This window comes from Camarhynchus parvulus, chromosome 17, assembly GCF_901933205.1.
Source record: "Camarhynchus parvulus chromosome 17, STF_HiC, whole genome shotgun sequence".
Taxonomy (NCBI): Eukaryota; Metazoa; Chordata; class Aves; order Passeriformes; family Thraupidae; genus Camarhynchus; species Camarhynchus parvulus.
In genome coordinates this window covers 3,697,713-3,716,165 of record NC_044587.1, presented here as the reverse complement: position 1 = coordinate 3,716,165, position 18,453 = coordinate 3,697,713, and the positions used below count along the sequence as shown (strand labels likewise).

Genomic DNA, 18,453 nt, shown 5'->3' with positions numbered 1-18,453 from the left:
CTGGGGGTTGCGGGGCGACCCCCACCCCACACGGGTGTGTCCCCAGGGCCACACGGCCTCCGAGCCGCCCCCTGGCCCGCCGGGGCTGGCGCACAATCCGGAGAAGCCGCGGTCATTGCGCAAGGGCGGCCGCGTCCCCCGCTCTGAGCGTGTTTGCTCAGGGGCTGTTTGCTCAAACAAACGCTGCTTCTGCTCTTTCTGCTCTTCCCTTCCGCTCCACGTGAGGCCTCGGGCCGAAACCTCTCGGTGCTCGGCTGGGAGAGCTCGGTCCGTCCGGCATGACCGTCAGCTTGGCGCTGCGGGCGCTCGCCGTGCTCCCGCTGGGGCTGTGCTGGCTCCCTGAGGTGAGTCTGACCTCGCAACGGCCTTTCCAGGAACGCTGCCGGCCTTCTAAGAAAAGCTAAAAAAAAATAAAAAAAAAAAAAAAAAAAAAAAAAAAAGAAGAGGAGACGACGCGGTTCTAAGCCAAACTCCGTCCGAGCTCGCTAATCACGAAGATAAAGCTGTTCCCTCCTTTGTGCAGCCCCTGCTCAGCCATGAGGGTTTGGCACTGGGGCTGCTGAGCTGTTCGCTGGCGTTCCTTCCAGCGAAGGGAGAGCCTCGTGTCCATTTGTTTTTGCTCTTCTTCTTCTTGCAGAAATTCCTGGGCGCTCTGGATGCGGGCGATGTTCTGTCTTACTTTGGAACCAGCTCAGTGGCTGATGGTATGCAGGGCTCAGTGTCCCTCGGCTTAGAGCACGTCTGGCCATTGGGTTCTACCCCTGTGTGGCTGGCAGTGCAGAGAACTCTGATTAACAACCCCTGAAATGAGCAGCTTTTGGTGTTTCTGAGTCCCAGTGCAAGTGAGGCAGTCTGGGTTTCAGTGTGAGTGGATGGAGAGATGTGTCAGAGCTTCAGATCTGCTCAAGGAGATGTGCTCAACCTCTTTGCACGTTTCAGCTCAGTCCCCATTCTCTGTATTGGTGTTTTTCTTCTGAAAAAAGCTTTAGACTGAGCGTTACTTTAAATACTTGTTAATTATTATTATTATTAATAAATGCACAAAGAGATTTGAATTCTGGGTCTGGATTGATGATAGTTCAGAATAAAGATTTTGAAGTCTCAAATCCCTAAAGGAAGGGTGTTGTCTCCTTGTGAGTTCACCTAGTGCTCATCCCAGTTTCTTTGTCTGCATTGTGATAATTCCCACTCAGTAATAGTTAAAATCTGCAGGAACAAAACTGTCTCAGCCTTTTTTAGATGAACTGTTCTGTTTATTGAGAGAGCAAAAGCTCCAATAAATTCAGTGCCAGTTTCTGTTGTGTGTTCCCAGTCAGATTATCCTCACTTTGGAATACACAAAAGCACAGAAATTCTCTGGCTGTTGGCACCATGACCCCAAGAGGTCACAGCTGTCATTTTTAGGGTATTTTTCCTGGGGAAATAGACCTTACATGGGGTTTTTGTGTATCATCCTTTCTCATAACCGCTCCCCTTGTTCTGGTCTTGTTTCATTTCTTTCAGTACCTGAGTTTGTTGTGGCTGAGCCAGCTTGCCCTTGTCAAGAAGAACATTTTGGGCTGGGGCCCTGTCGGGTCCAGCGCTGCTCCATCCAGGCCTGGGGGCAGCTCTATGCCTTTGAATTCCTAGAGGACCATGCCCTCCTTTCCTCCTCCTTTGTGAGCAGCCAGGTGGTGAACTCTTCCTTTGTTTTACTGAGGAGATTCCCAGGGAGCTGCTTTGCAGGTGGAAAAGCCCTGCAGCCTCCTGGGGCCAGCAGCAGAGTCACTTTCTGTGAAGGGCAGCTGGTGAGTATGAGCAGGAACAGCCTCTGGGGGTGGCAGCTTCATGCACCAAATGTGTGAACCATCCAGTAAACCCTTGCCATCCCCATGGATAGCAAATATCTTAGGAATAACTCAGAGATGGAATTTTATCTGCTTCAGCAAGGAGTGGTCACCGTGGGCGAGGAGAAGATTCACATCAGGCCAGTCAGGAGCAAAGATGTGGCTCTGCTGAAGGACCTCGGCTTCTCCAGCCCCCACATCCTCTTCAAAAGTGCTGCAAGAGAGGCAAAGCCAGCCAGAGGTAACAGCCCTGCTGGAAAAGCTGTCTCCTGGAGCATTGCTTCCATGAGCTCAGAGGGAAAATCGGTGTTTACAAATACAGGGGTAGACCTGAAAAGGTTCCTCACCTCACCGAGGTGTGCCCAGTGTGTCTGATGTGGCTGGTTGCTATTTTGATAGCACAGCTGTGTTGCTAAAACTGCTGGCAGGTGAAAGACACCACCACAAGTGGGGAAGCTGAGCAAATCCCTGGAGAAGTGGACTTGCAGCTGAGTTATTGCAGCCTTGGGGGAGAGGGAGTGGATCTGTAGGACCTTTTATGGTGCATTTGAACCTCCTGGTGTCCCTCTGTGCTGTCCAGCAGGGTGGGCTCCTCCTCGCCTGCACAAGAGGGCTGAGGCAGCTGTCAAACATCTGGAGCTGATGGTGGTGGCAGGGCCAGATGTTTACTTGTACCACAAAGAGGACACAGAACGTTACATCCTGGCCAACTTGAACATTGTGAGTGTCTCTGTCCCTCAGGGTGGTTGGGGTCACCTGTCCCTGGTACAGAGCTCATGTGCAGGGCATTCCTCTCTGCTTCCCTGGGCATGAAATCCCCCAAGTTCCCTTGTACAAGGAATAAAAGGAAATCTTAGAGGATTTAAAACCCACATAGAAAATGTAACTCTTAATTTCATTAGTAATGTTGCAACACAGGTAAAGAGTTTTCTCACCCTGGGATTGAGCTAAATCCACTGAATCCATCTTATATTTTACATTTCATTTTTATTTCTGTTATAGATTTTTCATGTCTCTTTTTGCAATTATTAAGAATTTTTCTGTCTGTGTACTGCAGAAAAGTCTTTAGCATTCACTCTACCCTGTGAAACTTTTCATGCAGATTCTTCTCTCTGCTTCAGAGTATCTGACAAGTCCAACCACTTCTCATTTCTTGACAGATTTTTTAACATTTGTAGTGCATATGTTAGTGTTGTAGTTACCTTTGGAATGAGTGTAGCCCAGTTTTTGGGAACAGGGAGTGGGAGTCCCCAGGACCCCTTGTTTATTGAATCCTTTCTATCTCTTCTCAGGGAGCAGAGCTGCTCAGAGATGCCTCACTGGGGGCTCATTTCAGAGTTCACCTCATGCAAATGCTGGTTTTGAGGGAGCCACAGGTAAGGGGAGGGCTGTGTTTGAGGCTTGCCCAAGCTCCAAGCAGTTTGGAATGTGCCAACGTGTGCCTTCCCTCCAGGCAGAGGTGAACATCACCACCAACATCACCTCCTCCCTCATCAGTGTCTGTGAGTGGAGCAAGAAGGTGAATCCCCAGAACGACTCTGACCCCCAGCATGCTGACATTGTCCTCTACATCACCAGGTGCTGAGCTCCCTGCCCTGGGAGGGGCTGGGAAATAGGATTAGGTCGTTTTATTCAGTTCTGCTTTCTGAGGAGTTTTGGCTTTTTAAATGTGGAATCATCATAACATTTAAGTAGTGGGCAATCCTGTCGAAAGAAATGTTAGATGGTTGGCAAAGCTAGACCAGGACAGCTCAGATAAATTCAGCTGAATGTCTAGACCTGGCTTTTTTAGCTGTAGGGGGTCTTTGCTCTTTCCTCTTTATGTCTCCCTTACTTTAGGTTTGACCTGGAGTTGCCTGATGGGAACAAGGAGCTTCGTGGAGTGACTCAGTTAGGGGGAGTCTGCTCCTCCTTCTGGAGCTGTGTCATTACCCAGGACACTGGCTTTGACCTTGGAGTCACCATAGCCCATGAGATTGGGCACAGGTCAGTAGGAAACTGCCAGAGCAGCCCAGCAGGCTTTATTCAGGTAAAAACATCCTCCAGTTTAGGAAAGAAGCCAAAGGACCTCTTGACATAAAAGGGAATTCCCCATGGATTATTCTAACCCTTTTGATCATCATCCTGGATTATTTTGGAAAGAGTTCCTTGCATTTCTTGCATTCCTGGATGTCCTGTGACAATTAGAAGCTGCAAAGAGGAGAGAAACCCTTTGCAACAACAGGAGAAGGAAGGGCTGCAGAGGGAGCTCAGTCCTTGCTTAGAGAAGGGAGGCTCCAGCCTCTGGGTTTCCTCTTCTCAGGGCTCTGTGCTGCTTCTGTTACAGCCTTGGCATTGCCCACGATGGAGAGGGGAATCTGTGCAGCAGCAGTGGTTACATCATGGGCTCAGCAGGAAACCACAACAGCATCGACCTCACCTGGTCTCCGTGCAGCCGGGAGCAGTTCCTGGCCCTTGTCAGGTAAGGGAATGGTTGAGTTCTTCAGCTCCCTATGCTGGGAGCTTGGGAGAAAAAACCTCAAAGAATAAAAAAGTTTATTGAAAAATGAGGAACAGTGAAAAGCTTGGGGTTTGTTTATTTCTTAGCACTTGTTGCTGGGGTTAAACCCAGTTTTTGCTTCACGTCGCTGGAGGTGGCTTTGGTTGGTGCCTGACGTGCCTGGGCTGGGTTGGATTTCTCAGACACTAGCTCAGCCTGCACATTTTATTTACACCACCAGAGCATCCAGGCACTGCAGGCTGTGCTGGCTGGGTGCAAGACAGGAATGGGATAAAACTCCAGCAGCAGGGAACTGTGAGCATCTCCAGGCAGCTGCTGCAACTAAATCCATCCCAGCCCACAGTGAGCATGTGTTGTCTGGGAAAGCAGCAGCCAACTCCCAGAGTGAAACTCAGCACAAGTCTACAAACATGTCCTTGTCCTCACTACCCACAGCTGGGAAAGTGTTATTCCTCATGTTTCTATCAGTACAGGCCAAACAAGCTGCTTGAATGACCTGCCGGACATGGACGGCAGCATCCCGGGGTGGAAGCCTGGCTTGTACTATGGAGCAGATGAGCAGTGTAAAATTGCCTTTGGGAGTGTGGCCACAGCTTGCACCTTTGCTGACACCAATGTTGTAGGTAGAAAGTTTGTTTGTCTTGCTAAGGGCACCTGGGAAATATTCAGGAGCCAAAATTCGGGAGAACTGGCTGGCAGCATTTTTATTCTGAAGGGATCGAAGGTGCTTTTCTGCCACAGATTTCTTGGCAAAGCTTTTAAAATGTTTCCCTTCTCTTCATCACCTCTTTCCTCCACATAAATCTCCTGCAAGGTTTGCATAGTTGGGTGCTGTTGTGCACAGCTGGCAGTGCTGGGTGCACACACTCAGGGTCCTGCCTTGGGGAATTTATGTTCACTGGATTCCTCCAGCTTCCCTGCCACGGCCCAAATCCCTTTGTCTGGGAAGCACAGCGTGTTTAATAGCTGCCATCTGGACATGTTTTGTTAATGAGGAAACACTAAGGTGGGTGAAACTTTAATTGCTTCAGTTGATCATCTTCCAGCATTACAGCTGGTGATCACTACAGTGAGGATCTTTTGACTTGCCCACAGCTTTTGCTCAATAGCAGGAAAAATGAAGGAATTTGCATTGTTGGGTGTCTGGGAGAAAACCTGGGACATGCCCTCTCTAGACTTTTGGGACTGTGTTGTTGAGCCTGACTCCCTGAACTCCGTGATTTTCTTGTCACACCAGGACATCTGTAAAGTTCTCTCATGCCATGTACATCCAGCAGACAAATCCAGCTGTACTCGGCTTCTGGTGCCCCTCCTGGATGGAACTGAGTGTGGGATCAACAAGGTAAGGAGGCTGCCACCAGGACTGGGTGTGGGGGCTGTGGGGCTCAGACAGCAAAGCTCTGTCAGTGTCTGGAAGGTACCTGGCACTCACTGCCCCTTGGCCAGGGAGCTAAAACCAGTCCTAAACTGGTACCGTCGTGTCCTGATTTTGGTCTTTCCACCTTGTCTTTATATCTGGAGTTGCTTTGCAGTTCTGTAGCCTGATATCTGAGCCCTCCTTCTACTGGTGTGCTCTTTGCTCTGACCCCAGCCTCATGTTGGACCCTAATTAGGAAGGGGACTCTTCAGCCCCTTGTCTGAAGGTGCCTCATTCACCCTGGGACTCTGTTACTGGCCTGCCAAAGACAGGGACTTGTGCCAACCTTTTAGATCCCAGCCCTGCCATGTTCACTGCTTCCAGCTGCGTGTGTTCTTGCTCCTAGTGGTGCTCCAAGGGTCAGTGCAGCTCTCTGGAGGAACTGAACCCCATGGCTGTGGTCCATGGGCACTGGTCTGCCTGGAGCCCCCTGTCCCCCTGCTCCCGCAGCTGGGGCGGGGGGGTGGTGCTGAGGCAGCGCTTCTGTAACAACCCCAGGTGAGATGTGGGCATCTATCTGTGCTCAGGGCCTAAGGGCTGAGTGTTCCTCTTTGCTTTCCTCTTGCTTGCTGCCTCTGTTGAGGAATTCTGTCATTTCCAGGCCTGCTTTTGGAGGGCAGGATTGCCACGGTGCCAGCGTGCAAGCAGAGATGTGCAATACACAGGTAATGGAGCTCAGCAGCATCTGAACTTCTGTCTCACTGTTGAGCCCTTTGAGGAGTGGGTGTTTTGTGACTGTCTTTCCCACAGCTGACTGCTCTGGTAAAGATCTGGTGTACAGGCTCCATCTGTCTGACAGCAGGAGAGGTATTTGTGCCATGGAAGGCAGCAGGATTATTTAATTGCATTGTTCACATGTAATGAAGCATTTTCTCTGTGCCCCATAGCAGGACAGATGCTGAGAAAATAGTGACTCACAATGATGGTTTTCTTCAGATGGGCTTTCTTGTATTGTTCCTGTTTTCCATCTCAATTTATTTTGTATAAATTGCAAAGATATCAACTTCCAAGCACAATTCTCTGCATATCCTGCAGCCTTCCTTTAAAGTTGTTTTCTTTCTTTGCAGTTGTTTGGGTGTTTTAATCACCAGCACTGCATTTTGCCTGTAGCTAGAGGGTTAAATGTCAGTCCCCAGTCACTTCCTTTCCTTACACAATTTTCTCTCTGGGATCCAGGCCTGTCTGATCACCCAGCAGGACTTCATGGCTGAACAATGTGCAGCAACAAATTTAAAGCCACTGTACCTTGATGTAGAAACACCATCCTTTTATACCTGGACCTCTGCTGTTGGCTTTGCCAAAGGTAAGGAATGTCTGGAACCTCAGTTTGTACTCATGGACCTCTGTGCTTTGGAATGAAAAGCCCATTTCACTGAAAGTTTTAGTTTTCACTTGAAACCTGGATGCTTTCTGAGAGATCATAGAATCCCAGAATGATATGGGTTGGGAGGGACCTTAAAACCCATCCCACCATGGCAGGGACACCTTCCACTATCCCCGGTTGCTCCAAGCCCCATCGAAGCTGGCCTTGGACACTTCCAGGGATGGGAATCCACAACCTCTCTGGGTTTTTTCCCGTTGCTTGATGAGCAGCCATGAGCCTTCCTGAAAGAATAACTCCTTCCTTGTGCCTGCCTGCTGCAGGGGACCTGCTCTGCAAGCACATGTGCAGGGCTGTGGGCAAGGAGTTCATGGTGAGCCGCGGGGACAATTTCCTGGATGGAACCAGGTGTGAGCAGGATGACACAGAGCACCACGGGGATCTCCATGTGTGTGTCATGGGGAGATGCAGAGTAAGTGACTGGGGACTCCAGCTGAGCCCTTGACAGGTGATCTGCACCACAGGAACCAGGGGAAATGGTGCTAGGAAAAAACAGTGTCCCAAACAACAGAGCGAGCTCTTCTCAGAGGAGAGTTTTGTTCTTGGTGTGTTGGATGGAGTCCAAAAATCTACTGTTCTGTCTGTGCATCCAATGCCCTCTAGATAAGACATTCTGCTAATTATGCAGTAAACACACAGGGCTATTCATCCCTAATCCAAGAAGCAATTGGTTTATGTGTTGGTGGAGGACACATCATTAGCTGCTCAGCTTGCCTGCTGTAATTAGCCCCATAAAATGCTGACTGTCTTGGAGGGAAGTGCCATGACTTGAATCACTGAGTCAATGGCAAGATAAGGAGCAAAACTTGGGCATCACAAGTTGACAGATTGATTTTTGGAGTATTGCTGATCAAAACTGAAGTCTAATTTCTGGAGTTTTTTCCTGGGTTGGATCTGAGGAAGGCATTCTTTCCTGATGACCTTGGATCCAACTCCCCCGCGCTGTCTGCATTTTAGGAACTGCTCAGTGCTGACCCGGCTGGATGCTTTCTGTTGTTTCTTTACATTCCCAGAATACTCCTTGTAAATTTTATGTTTTTCTCATTATCCTCGTGCTCACCATGTTTTGTGAAGTGTTTCTCCCCATGAACAGCAGAGGGTGTAGGCACAACCTGTTCTATTTTGGCTCTTTCGTTGGCAGCAGTGATAAATATGCATGTTATGGCAGCTTCCAAAGCCTGGGATCAGTGGCTGCAGCATAAATTCAGCAGTTGCACATGTTTTGCTGTTAAGCCTGCTGAGATCCTCCTGTAGCTTTGTGTAAATTAGTCTTGTTCGTGGGAATGGGGATAGAATCTCTCTTCTGAGTTCCATGGGGCTGAAGTGATGTGAGCTAGGTTTGGCTTTGGAGTCTGGGGAGCTAAAGATTCCTTTAGAACCTGCCATTCATGTTTACTGTCCTCTTGGGCTTTTGTTTTTTTCCTTCCTTCCTCCCTCCCTCCAGAAAGAGTTCATAGAAGAGAGCACAGAGCTTTGGGTTTAGGTCACAGGAGAGATTTTTTGGGCTGCTTCTTATGGGAAAGGAAATGTCACAGTTACTGAGAGTTGTGCTCTCAGCTAAGACCTCCCAGTCCCTGGCTTTGCACACTCCTGCCCAGTGGCAGCTCTAGGTCCAAACACATCTTTTCTTTTGTTGTCTTCCTAAATCCAGATTCCAGATGGAAAGGGTAGTTTCAGGAGCTCAGGAATGTTGCTTTTGCTCACTTGTTTTCTCAGAACAGGCCAGGCTGACAGACTCTCCCCTCTGCTCAGGCATTTGGGTGTGATGGCCAGATGGGCTCCAGGAAGGCCATGGATCCCTGCAAGGTCTGTGGGGGTGACAACTCCACCTGCACCAAAGTGAGTGGATCCTACACAGAAGGGAAAGCTGAAGGTGTGTAGTCCTCCCCCTCAGGCTCTGTTTGTGGGCAGTCAGTATCTCAAATCTTCTCTGCATGACTTCTCCCTTCTGCTTCTGCATGGTTTTATTTTATGGAGGGTATGGAGAAGGATTTTGGGAGGTGGGCAGAACACTTTTTTTGTCATAATTCTCTGGATGTGGGTCAGAAATGTAACTGTTTGGGAAGTCCCATAAATTGTTGGGAGCTGGGGGTGATATCAGATCACAGAATCATAAATATCCCAAGGGATCCACCAGGATCATTGGGTCCAGCTCCTGGCCCTGCCCACCAATCCCACCATGTCCTTGAAAGTGTTGTCCATGCTTCCTGATTTGTTAAATTTGGGAACTGGTCTGGCTCTTGCAGTCTCATGTAGAGATCTTAGCAGAGAACCTAAAAAGAACCAAAGAAATGGGTGAGAAGAGGACACAAGATGCAGCTCAGCTGTGTTTGCTGTGTCACCATCACTGTGTTCAAGGCAAGGAACAGGGTCAGGGTGAATTTAGGAGTTGAGCTGCAACCTCCATCCTTTCCCACTGAGCTCCAGTGATGGAAGCTGACCACATCTTTCTCCTTTTCACCCTTCCAGAGTATGTGACATTTCTGTCCTTGCCCTACAACACCACCTCAGTCCATGTCACCAACAGGAGGCCTCTCTTCACACACCTGGGTGAGTGGAATGAAAAGGAGAGGAGAGGATACAGGCAGGGCTGAAAGGAGCTTGTGCAAACAAAGAAATGGAATTTTTGGTGCTGCATTTTGCTTGTGGGATGCTCTCCAGTGGGAAGCTGTAGGAGCCACGCTCCATGGGATGCCAAACTTGGATCAAACTGGTTCTTACCAAGTGGGCAGCCAGCAGCTGCCAGCACCAGGGGACCCTGGTGACCACATCATGTCTCATAACCTCACTGCTCCTCTGGCTTCTGCAGCTGTGAAGGTTAAAGGAGAGTACGTGGTGGCTGGGAAAGGAAAAATCTCACTGAATGTCACCTACCCATCAGTTCTGGAGGACAAGCAGATCAAATACCAAGTGTTTCTCACCCAGGACAACCTGCCAAGCCTGGAGGAAATCCATGTGGATGGGCCAACACAGGAAGAAATTGAAATACAGGTGAATTAAAGCAGCAAAGGTGGAAGGGGCCAGTCAGAAGTGGCCTGGTGTGGGTGGCTTTGCTGCAGAATCCAGGAGTGGTGGATTCAGGTGACTCAATGTGCAAGACTAGGGGAGATGGTGTGCACTGAGGAGTGATGGGATTGCTGCTCTTGGGAATGGCTGGGAGTTGGCACTGGGGGTGATTGTGTGGGGAAACCCACACTGAGTTAAACCCTCTGCTTGGCTTATTCACTTTCAGTGCCCAGAAGTCACAGGGTGGGTGCTCTGACTGCATCTGGCTGGGACTGAGGCACTGCAGTGAGCCTCAGGACTGGGTGGAAAGAAGGGAGACTGGCTTCTCCTTCCTCCATCCTAAGAAATAAATCCAAGTTTTCTTCTGCACTGACCACAGCTTTTCCTTTCCCAGGTCTACAGGAGGTACACAAAAAAATACGGCAATGCCACCAACCCAGACATCACCTTCAGCTATTTTGTCCCCAGGGAGAGCCTGAGCTATCTGTGGGTTCCTCAGCAGGGCCCATGTTCAGTGACCTGTGGGGAAGGTGAGGCAGCAGGACTCAGTCTTGGCTTTTTATGGAGACTTCTCCTTTGGTCTGAACTGAATTTCAAAGCAGATTGCTGGAAATCATTGCTGGTGTTCAACTGAACCAAAGAAAAAAGTGCTGGAGCTTTTGAATTAAATTAACTAATCAGCAAATGAGCTGTATCATCAAAATGATACTGAAAATGTTTGATCACAGAGAGGATTTTTAAGTAGGTTTGAACTGAACTCTTGGTTTTAAGACTAAATAATTTTCTCAGATTTTTCAAAGTTACTGAAGACTGTAATTTGAAGTTGGCTAAACATCAGAAGTCTGAGACCAAAGGGGTATCTGGTGTCTAACTAAAGCCTCAGAGCTAATTATGAAACTTCCGTCTTTGAATTCTATTCCTGTGCCATGGCTAATCCTTTCTGTCTCCCTAAAGGAATCATAATGCAGATTGTAACAGCTCACTCTGATAGATGGCCTGACATCTTGTTTACCAGATAATTCAGATGACACTGTCAGGCCTCTCAAGACTTCTGTGACAAGGATTTAGAAAATGCATTAATGAATATTTATGGAAGTCAATCTACACAACTAGTTATGCCTGGAGAGCTTTTCTCCAGCAAATCCCCCAGGTGAAGTGATTGCTGAAACCCTGAAGTAAAGAGCTCAAAATGCTCCAGAGCCTCCAGCTAATGCAGCCACAAACAGAAAAAAAAGAATGAGAAACTTGGGACTTAAAATAACAGAAAGTTGGGAATCTGGGCTGAAATTGCACCTTGAGAGCTGAAAGTGATGCACAGGCCCTCCTCAGCAATAGTCATTGTTTGAAAACAAGGAGGGCAGAGCAAAGACAAGGCTGCTGATGGATTCTGGACATTGGTGCTCAGGGTCATGCTGCTTGAGATTCAGGAATGCCTGGCTCTCCTTGCAGCCCATTCACTGAAAGGAGACTCCTTTTAGCTTTGCTTGTAATTTCTTTGAGTTTGACTTTTCATCTGCTTTGCTTTTTATCTTCATTTTTGTTAAAAATCTTCTCTATAGCTGTAGCTTATGAATATTTCATTCCTTGCCTGCTGCAGGCACTGGAATCTCCAGTTTCTCTCCCAGTGCCTCTGGTTTTGGCTGTTGATGATGCCTTTGAGGAGGTTGGTGCTGTTTGAGCACGAGGGCTGTGTGGTGATATTACCTGGTCACTTCTACACAATGGCATTTAAAACCAACTCCCTCCTAGAGCTTATTTTGCTGTCCCTCATCAGTCAGATCATTAGAAGCAATTTGTTCCGAATTATGATTGATATCTTTGTTCTTTCAACCAGCCAGTTTAGAGCAAGCTTTCCATTTTGGCAGTGGGTTATCAATCAAACTTCTCCTCTGCTGGGGTGCTCACCTTGGAAAATCACTTTAAAACTCTTGAGGGAGGTTATATCACAAAGAAGGGGTTTGTGTGTTTACAGGAAGTCTGAATTCCCCCACAGCCCATTTTCTTACCGAGGTGATTGAGTAAAGCAAAATCTCTGCATCTTCCTTCCATAACAGAGGGGAGCTGTTCACTTATAACTCCAATTCCTTTTCCTTTTGTGTCCCAGGGGTGCAGCCAGTGGCTCATGTGTGCTTTGATCAGACCAAGAATGAAGTGACAGAGGATCAGAGGTGTTTGGAGCTGCCACAGCCCCTCCCAGAGCACAAGCCCTGTGCCATGGAGCCGTGCCTCTACAGGTTGGTGTTTGTTTGTAGCAGATCCCAAACCATGTTCTGCCTTTCCTGGTCCTGGTCCTGTGAGATAATTGAGATGTCAGCTGAAGGATTAGGAAATAGTCCTTCAATGTTTTACAGTAATCTGCTAATGAAGATACTCAAGGGTACATCCAGAAGAAGATGCCTCTCACATCCTTTCCAAGATGGCGCCAACAAAGAGGGTTGATCCTTGTGTTGATTATTTGGGAAGGAGGACCAAGGGCCAAGCCTGCCCAGACATTGCCCTCAGAGACCTTTTATTGTTCAATAAAAAGTGATTGCACTGTGAAGTATAGCCCCTTAGCTTAGGTGCTTTAAGTTCTTGAAAGCTGTCAGTGAAAGGACTTAAATTGTCCTCTCAGTCACATCCAGACAAGGCTTTTGAAACAGAGAAGCTGAATATCCTGCATGACCCATTTCTGTAATAAACTCCTCTGATGCAGGTGGGAGATGGGGTGATGCAGCTGCCTCCCATTTAGGTGGAAGATGGCTCAGAGAGATGAATGCTCTGCTGTCTGTGGGACTGGAGTTGCCCAGCAGAACCTGACCTGTGTGCAGTTCCATGATGGCCTGGAGACTGTGGTGGATGACAGCCTGTGCCCAGCAGAAGAAAAACCCCTCTCCCTTGTGCCATGTGTGGTCAATGTCTGCCCTTTGGGCTGGGACAAAGTGAGTTTGCTGGCTTGGCTTTTCAGGAACCTCACTGGGAGCTTTGCACTTTTAATCCACCAGTTAAGAACCACCAGCTTACTCCTGGAGCCTGGAGGGTGGTTTACACCACTGCTCTGCCCAGTTAAAAGCTCATCCTGTCACTTTAGACAGCTCCATCCCTCTTTAATTGTGCTGCTGGATCCCTCCGTTCTTCGTGGTGGTTTGTTTAGGGCAGCTGTTTTTTGCTCTGTTCTGAGGAGGAAGATGCACGCTTACTTCAGCCTCTGGAGCCACTTGGGCATGTCCAGCTGGAAAATCAGACTGTGTATGTGTGGAGCCCTGTAGCTGGGGAGTGTTCTGTCTCCTGTGGTAGAGGTGAGGCCTTTTTTGCTGCAGGGAAATGTTGCTTGGCTGTAGGTGTGAGTTCAGTGCCTGGCAACCTCGGGGCCCAGCTGGTCTTTCCCCCTCTACAGTTCCAAGAGGAGCTGTGATCACAGTTTTTTTGGAACAGAATAATTGGAGGGTGGTCTGGCTGTGCTTCAGAGCTGGGGGGATGAGTGCAGTAAGAATGCCATGGCTTGGGCAGAGTTTGCTTGTTTTGTACACGCAGATGTGACACTTCTGACCTGTTTTCACCCTTGCCTCCAAACCACACAGTCAGATTGCTTCCCTTCCTAGGTAAGACTCAGCTGCACTATGTTTGTGTGGCTTTTGACACCAAAGAAGAAGCCCAGGAGGAAAACTGTCAGCCAGTGCCAAAGCCAGAGAGCAGGGTGGAAGTCTGTGAGCTCAACCCCTGCCCACCAAGGTAAAGCAGTTACCAGGAGACAATGAGACAGTGAGGGGTCCTTCCTTTCTCTCTCTGTCTGCAGGGACGTGGTAAAGGAAGGGTCAGGCTACTCTTCCCTTCTTTGGAAGCACAGCCAGCTGCAAAAACTGTAGCACTGCTCCATACTCAGCAAGCTCGGAGTCTTTCCTGGCCTGGTACATCTCAGACAGAAATCAGTGTAGTCCTCAGAGTCTGAGCCAGTGAAAAACTGAAAACCTCTCAATCCCTTGTTACTCTGGGGAAGCAGGAACAAATCTGTAGCTGCAAAAGGTGGTGACACATTTGCCAGCTGTGCAGTTTCCACAGAACATCAAGGAAAGTAGCAAGAATTAAATTCTCTCAGAATCTGGAACAGCTGCTCTGAAAACTGAAGGAAATACATTGCACTTTCCTTAGGATTTGTGGTGAGCTTGCCCTGCCCTATTTGCTGTGAGACTGGAAAGCTACTGGAACTCTTTTTACAGGATGCCACTCCCAGGGCCTCTGGGTCTGATCCTGATCTGAGAGTTCAGTGGTGTGTGTGTTTTGGAGGGAGATAAGATTGTTTCTGCAGTTAAGCCTGTGTGTGTCACTCTGGGGAGGGTGCTGATGGACACAGAGTAAGATTCAGTGTGCATTTGAAATCTGTGGGCTCCTGGCAAAATGGGAATGCCCTCTGTGTCCAACTCCAAACCTGCCCCAAGCTGCATTCCAAGCACCACAGACTATGTGAGGCAGAGGATGAAGAAGGAGGAAGGGTAAAGGAGCTGCAGTGCCTTTTCTGCAGTGAGAGACAGGGTGGGGATTCATCACTAACTCACTTTTTGTCCTCCCTGCCCTGTCAGGTGGAAGGTAACCCCAGCTGGGCCCTGCTCCTCCAGCTGTGGGCTGGGCTTGGCAGTGCAGCTGGTCACCTGTGTGCAGACCCTGCATGGCCAGGAGGTCTTGCAGGAGGAACATTTGTGCCCTGTGGCAGAGAAGCCCCTCACCAGTGTCCCCTGTGTCATCCGCACGTGCTCTTACGAGTGGAGCTTCAGCGAGTGGTCAGAGGTACCTGCTCCCCTTCAGACGCAGAAATTTTCCAGCTCTTCCCTTCCCTGGAGGCTGCAGGGGAGAAATAACAACTTTTGCCTTGTCTGTTGGCTTCCCACAGAAATGCTAAACTATTTCCAGGGGTGTTTTCCATCCTTTCCACTGCCCTGTGTTTAGCAGCCGTAGGTTTGCTTCCCACCTTCCTCAGCTCAAGTTTTGGCTGCAGTGTAGAAATGGTTTTGGCATGTTTTCTCCTGGAATGCAGATATTTTGGGATTTTTTAGGAAGTGGTTCTGCAGTTTAAATATATAGCTTGGAAGGTCCCCTGGAAGGGGGGGCATCTTATAGCTGATGGAACAAGAGCACTGACAGGGCAAATGGTAGGAGAGCATCAGTGAACCCCCCCAGATCATGCATGAGCTTATCAATCCATTTATTTCCAAAGACCACCTGGAATGCAGGGATAAAAGCCTGTGGATTTGTTCTTCTGCAGTGTTCAACATCTTGTGGGAATGGCATTCAGACCAGGCAGGATTTCTGTCTCAGCTCTCTGACCCACAAGCCTGTGAACCCCCTTTTCTGCCGGCACTTCCCCAAGGCCATCGTGGTGCGTGGCTGCTCTGCAGGGCCCTGTCCTGAGCAGGGGGGGACCCAGTCCCCTGGGGCACAGCTGCAGCCAGTGACACCAGCCACACACCTGCCAACAGCTGCAGCTGCCCCAGAGCACAGACACAAGGACCTGGGTGTGCCTCTGTCTGCTGGGCCCCGGGAGCAGACAAAGCCCAGTGGAGGTGAGGAGGACACGGCCAAAAGGAGCTTCTTGTGTGCAGCTGGGCTGTGGGGATCCTGCTGCCAGACAGGGACAGGAGCATGGGAGGGAACACATCTGGCTGGGAGGGAAAACCTGCTGTTCCAGCACGTCCATGTTACCTGAGCTAGGAGCAGGGACTCGCTTCCGTGTGCTTCCCAAAACTCGTCTGGCTTGGGAGCCTGTGGGACAGCAGCTCAAAGCTTCAGGGAGTGTTTAGACAACACTCTCAGGCACATGGTGTGATTTCTGGGGTAGTCCTGTGCAGGGCCAGGAGTTGGATTTTGATGATCCTTTTGTGGGTCCCTTCCAATTCAGGATGTTCTGGGATTCTGTGACTCTTCCTGTGCTTTACCCAGAATATGTGACCTTATCTGTTTATTGTGCCACAAAGGGAGATATATTCCTGCAGTTCCTTCTGGGTGTGTTTCTCACCTGTCTCTGCTGTCCAGGTATCTGTGGAAACCTGTTTCTCAATGCCACTGGCATCATCAACATGACAGGCGTGGAGAGCAGGGACTGCACGGTGGCCATCGGGCGTCCCCTGAGGGAGGAGATCTCAGTGACCATCCTGGAGAGCTCCCTCAACTGCACTGCAGGTACTGCCTGGAGCTCTGGCCTCCAGCCTGGCCCTTTGGCAAAGCTGCATCTCAAGCTGCACCTTTTCTGCTGCCTTGAGAAGCTCTGGCTGCCTCAGAGCCTCTGTAATCTCTGAAACCATTTTACTGAGGTTTTCTGTTCCACCAAGTTGGTGCCAGATGGGACAAAATGAAGATGCTGCTTGTCCTCCCCTCACACAGTGGTTTCTTCCCTGTTTTGTTGGTAGATATGAGACGAAAGGAGCTTATGGGGTTAAAGAAGCTGCTTGTTTTGGCCTGTTATAAAACTAATGTACCCTCTAGCTGGAATCAGCAGTTAGATTAGTTAACTGGCCTGTTCTCATGACAGATTTTGATAAGATAGAAACAAGATGCAGAAATTACTTGATTCCAGACCTGTCTAAGAGAGACTTTGGCTTTTACTTGAAAGAAAAGTGTTTCTAGGCCCTGTGCTCATCCGTTCCAGGTGAGATCCTGCTGTTTTCTGGGCGAATGATGTGGCGGACAGGCTGCAGGAAGCTCCCTCTGTCACTGATAAATTCCAGAACCAACACACTGATTGTGAAACAGCGAGTTGTGCTGCCAGGAAATGGGGTCATTCTGCAGTACAACAGCAGAACTGCAACCAAAAAATACTACCAAGGTACTGTACTGAAAGCTTTGCTCTTGCTTTAGATTAAGGTCCACAGAGCTCCATGAATGGTTGTTGCTTATGGAAATCTATGAAAACTTTGCTTCGTTTTAGCAGCTAACAATGCCCTTCTTGAGGAGTGTTAAAATCAGTTTTAATTGTGGACTCCCCCTTTGTTTTAAAGCAAGCCCCCCACAGGTATTTGCTGATGCTTGAAGGTCCCTAAAGAAACTGTTCTGCCTGTGTTTAATTTAAATGATTTCTTCCTTGGAGGTGCTGGATACTTCTCTAAGCCATCTTCTCTTGTCCCTTTGCCCTGTCAGACTGTGACCAGCAGCTGTTTGGCCCCCAGGGTGAAATAGTGAATCCTGTGCAGTTTCCAGCTGAGAGGCAGGGGGTGGTGTGCCGCACTTTCATCACGGTGGCTCCGCGGCAGCGCATCTCCATCCGCGCCCTCAACGCTGACCTGGGCCCTGAGGGCAACCACACTCACTTCAACTACATCCTGGTGAGGAGGCAGGAACCCCAGGGGGATGGTTGGGATGGGAACAAGCCCATCTCCATTAGAGATTTCCACCCAGATGCACAGTTCAGTCACAAAGCAGGGCCTGGGATCTCTGCTGTATTCCCATCTCTGATGGCAATGAGAATTTCTCATCTCTACTGTAATTCTTCTAACCTTTGTAGCACAGCTTTTCCCTGAGTGACCAATCTGCAAGTCTCCAGTATTTTTTAAGCACTTATTTCATGTCTAGCCTGCTGAGATAAAATGGTTTGGTTTTTCTTGCTGCAGGTCCGAGATGTCAGCACCATGAAGACAGTGGTGTTCCGTGGGAAGCAGCAGTTCCTGTGGCAGTCAACAGGAAGCCAAGCTGAAATTGAATTCCACGAGAACGTTAAGGATCACAGAACCCATTTCTGGGCTGAATATCATGCTATTGAGCCTAAATAAAAGTACTGCCCTGAGAAAAGCCCAGTTGGTCACTGCTGCCTGCTCACAGCACACATTTAATCTTCTTGCTTCCTCATCTGTTGAGTAAGAGCAATGTCTGCTGACTCCTTTGGGGTCTCAGTCTTGATAAAGATCATACAAAACACACGTAACCCCCAAATATTTAGCAAATCTTCCTCATATGGATTTTCTGTCTGATTTGGTTGGCATTAATGCACTTTACATGTCTGCAGGAGGTGACTTGGGCACTGGAGTGTGGCAGGGTTCTGCCTCTGTAATGTGGTGGCATCTTTTAGGAGGTTGGTGTTCCAGTATAAACCTCTGTACACCACAAGTAATGTTTTAGCCAATAAATTCACTCCCTTGTAGTGTAAATGCCCCTCAAAACTGAGGCACAGTGAAGTTCTGGAATTGAATAAAGAAGGCAGAGATGTGTATGAGGATAAACTGCCAGCACAAGGAGATGTGTGGGGTGGGCAGTGCCACCCTGGGACAGGTGAATGTTTTCAGAAATTGGCTGAACTGAGGCACTGCTGGGCAAGCCCTGGTGACAGCTGGCTTTATGTGGGAGGACTAAATGACATCCTGAG

The 18,453-nt window shown here is 48.9% G+C and overlaps 1 protein-coding gene across 3 annotated transcripts; it reads left to right on the top strand.

Moving 5' to 3' along the window:
* The first annotated feature begins 16 nt into the window (after positions 1 to 16).
* ADAMTS13 (ADAM metallopeptidase with thrombospondin type 1 motif 13) lies at positions 17 to 17,997 on the top strand. 3 transcript variants are annotated; one of them, XM_030961573.1, is made up of 29 exons: positions 17 to 344; positions 638 to 704; positions 1,504 to 1,787; positions 1,926 to 2,067; positions 2,410 to 2,546; positions 3,119 to 3,202; positions 3,280 to 3,404; positions 3,666 to 3,812; positions 4,153 to 4,287; positions 4,795 to 4,945; positions 5,564 to 5,668; positions 6,090 to 6,241; positions 6,345 to 6,408; positions 6,920 to 7,046; positions 7,388 to 7,536; positions 8,877 to 8,997; positions 9,594 to 9,674; positions 9,934 to 10,115; positions 10,525 to 10,660; positions 12,235 to 12,364; positions 12,862 to 13,051; positions 13,291 to 13,408; positions 13,712 to 13,841; positions 14,687 to 14,891; positions 15,367 to 15,664; positions 16,134 to 16,280; positions 16,747 to 16,923; positions 17,235 to 17,419; positions 17,705 to 17,997. In XM_030961573.1, the coding sequence occupies exons 1-29, from the start codon at positions 279 to 281 to the stop codon at positions 17,861 to 17,863; spliced, it is 4,194 nt and encodes a 1,397-aa protein (XP_030817433.1). In that variant the 5' UTR covers positions 17 to 278; the 3' UTR covers positions 17,864 to 17,997. The 3 variants fall into 3 exon arrangements, with proteins under 3 accessions (XP_030817433.1, XP_030817434.1, XP_030817432.1); XM_030961574.1 differs by having other exon boundaries at positions 2,407 to 2,546; positions 13,294 to 13,408; XM_030961572.1 differs by having other exon boundaries at positions 2,407 to 2,546.
* Positions 17,998 to 18,453: the final 456 nt, after the last annotated feature.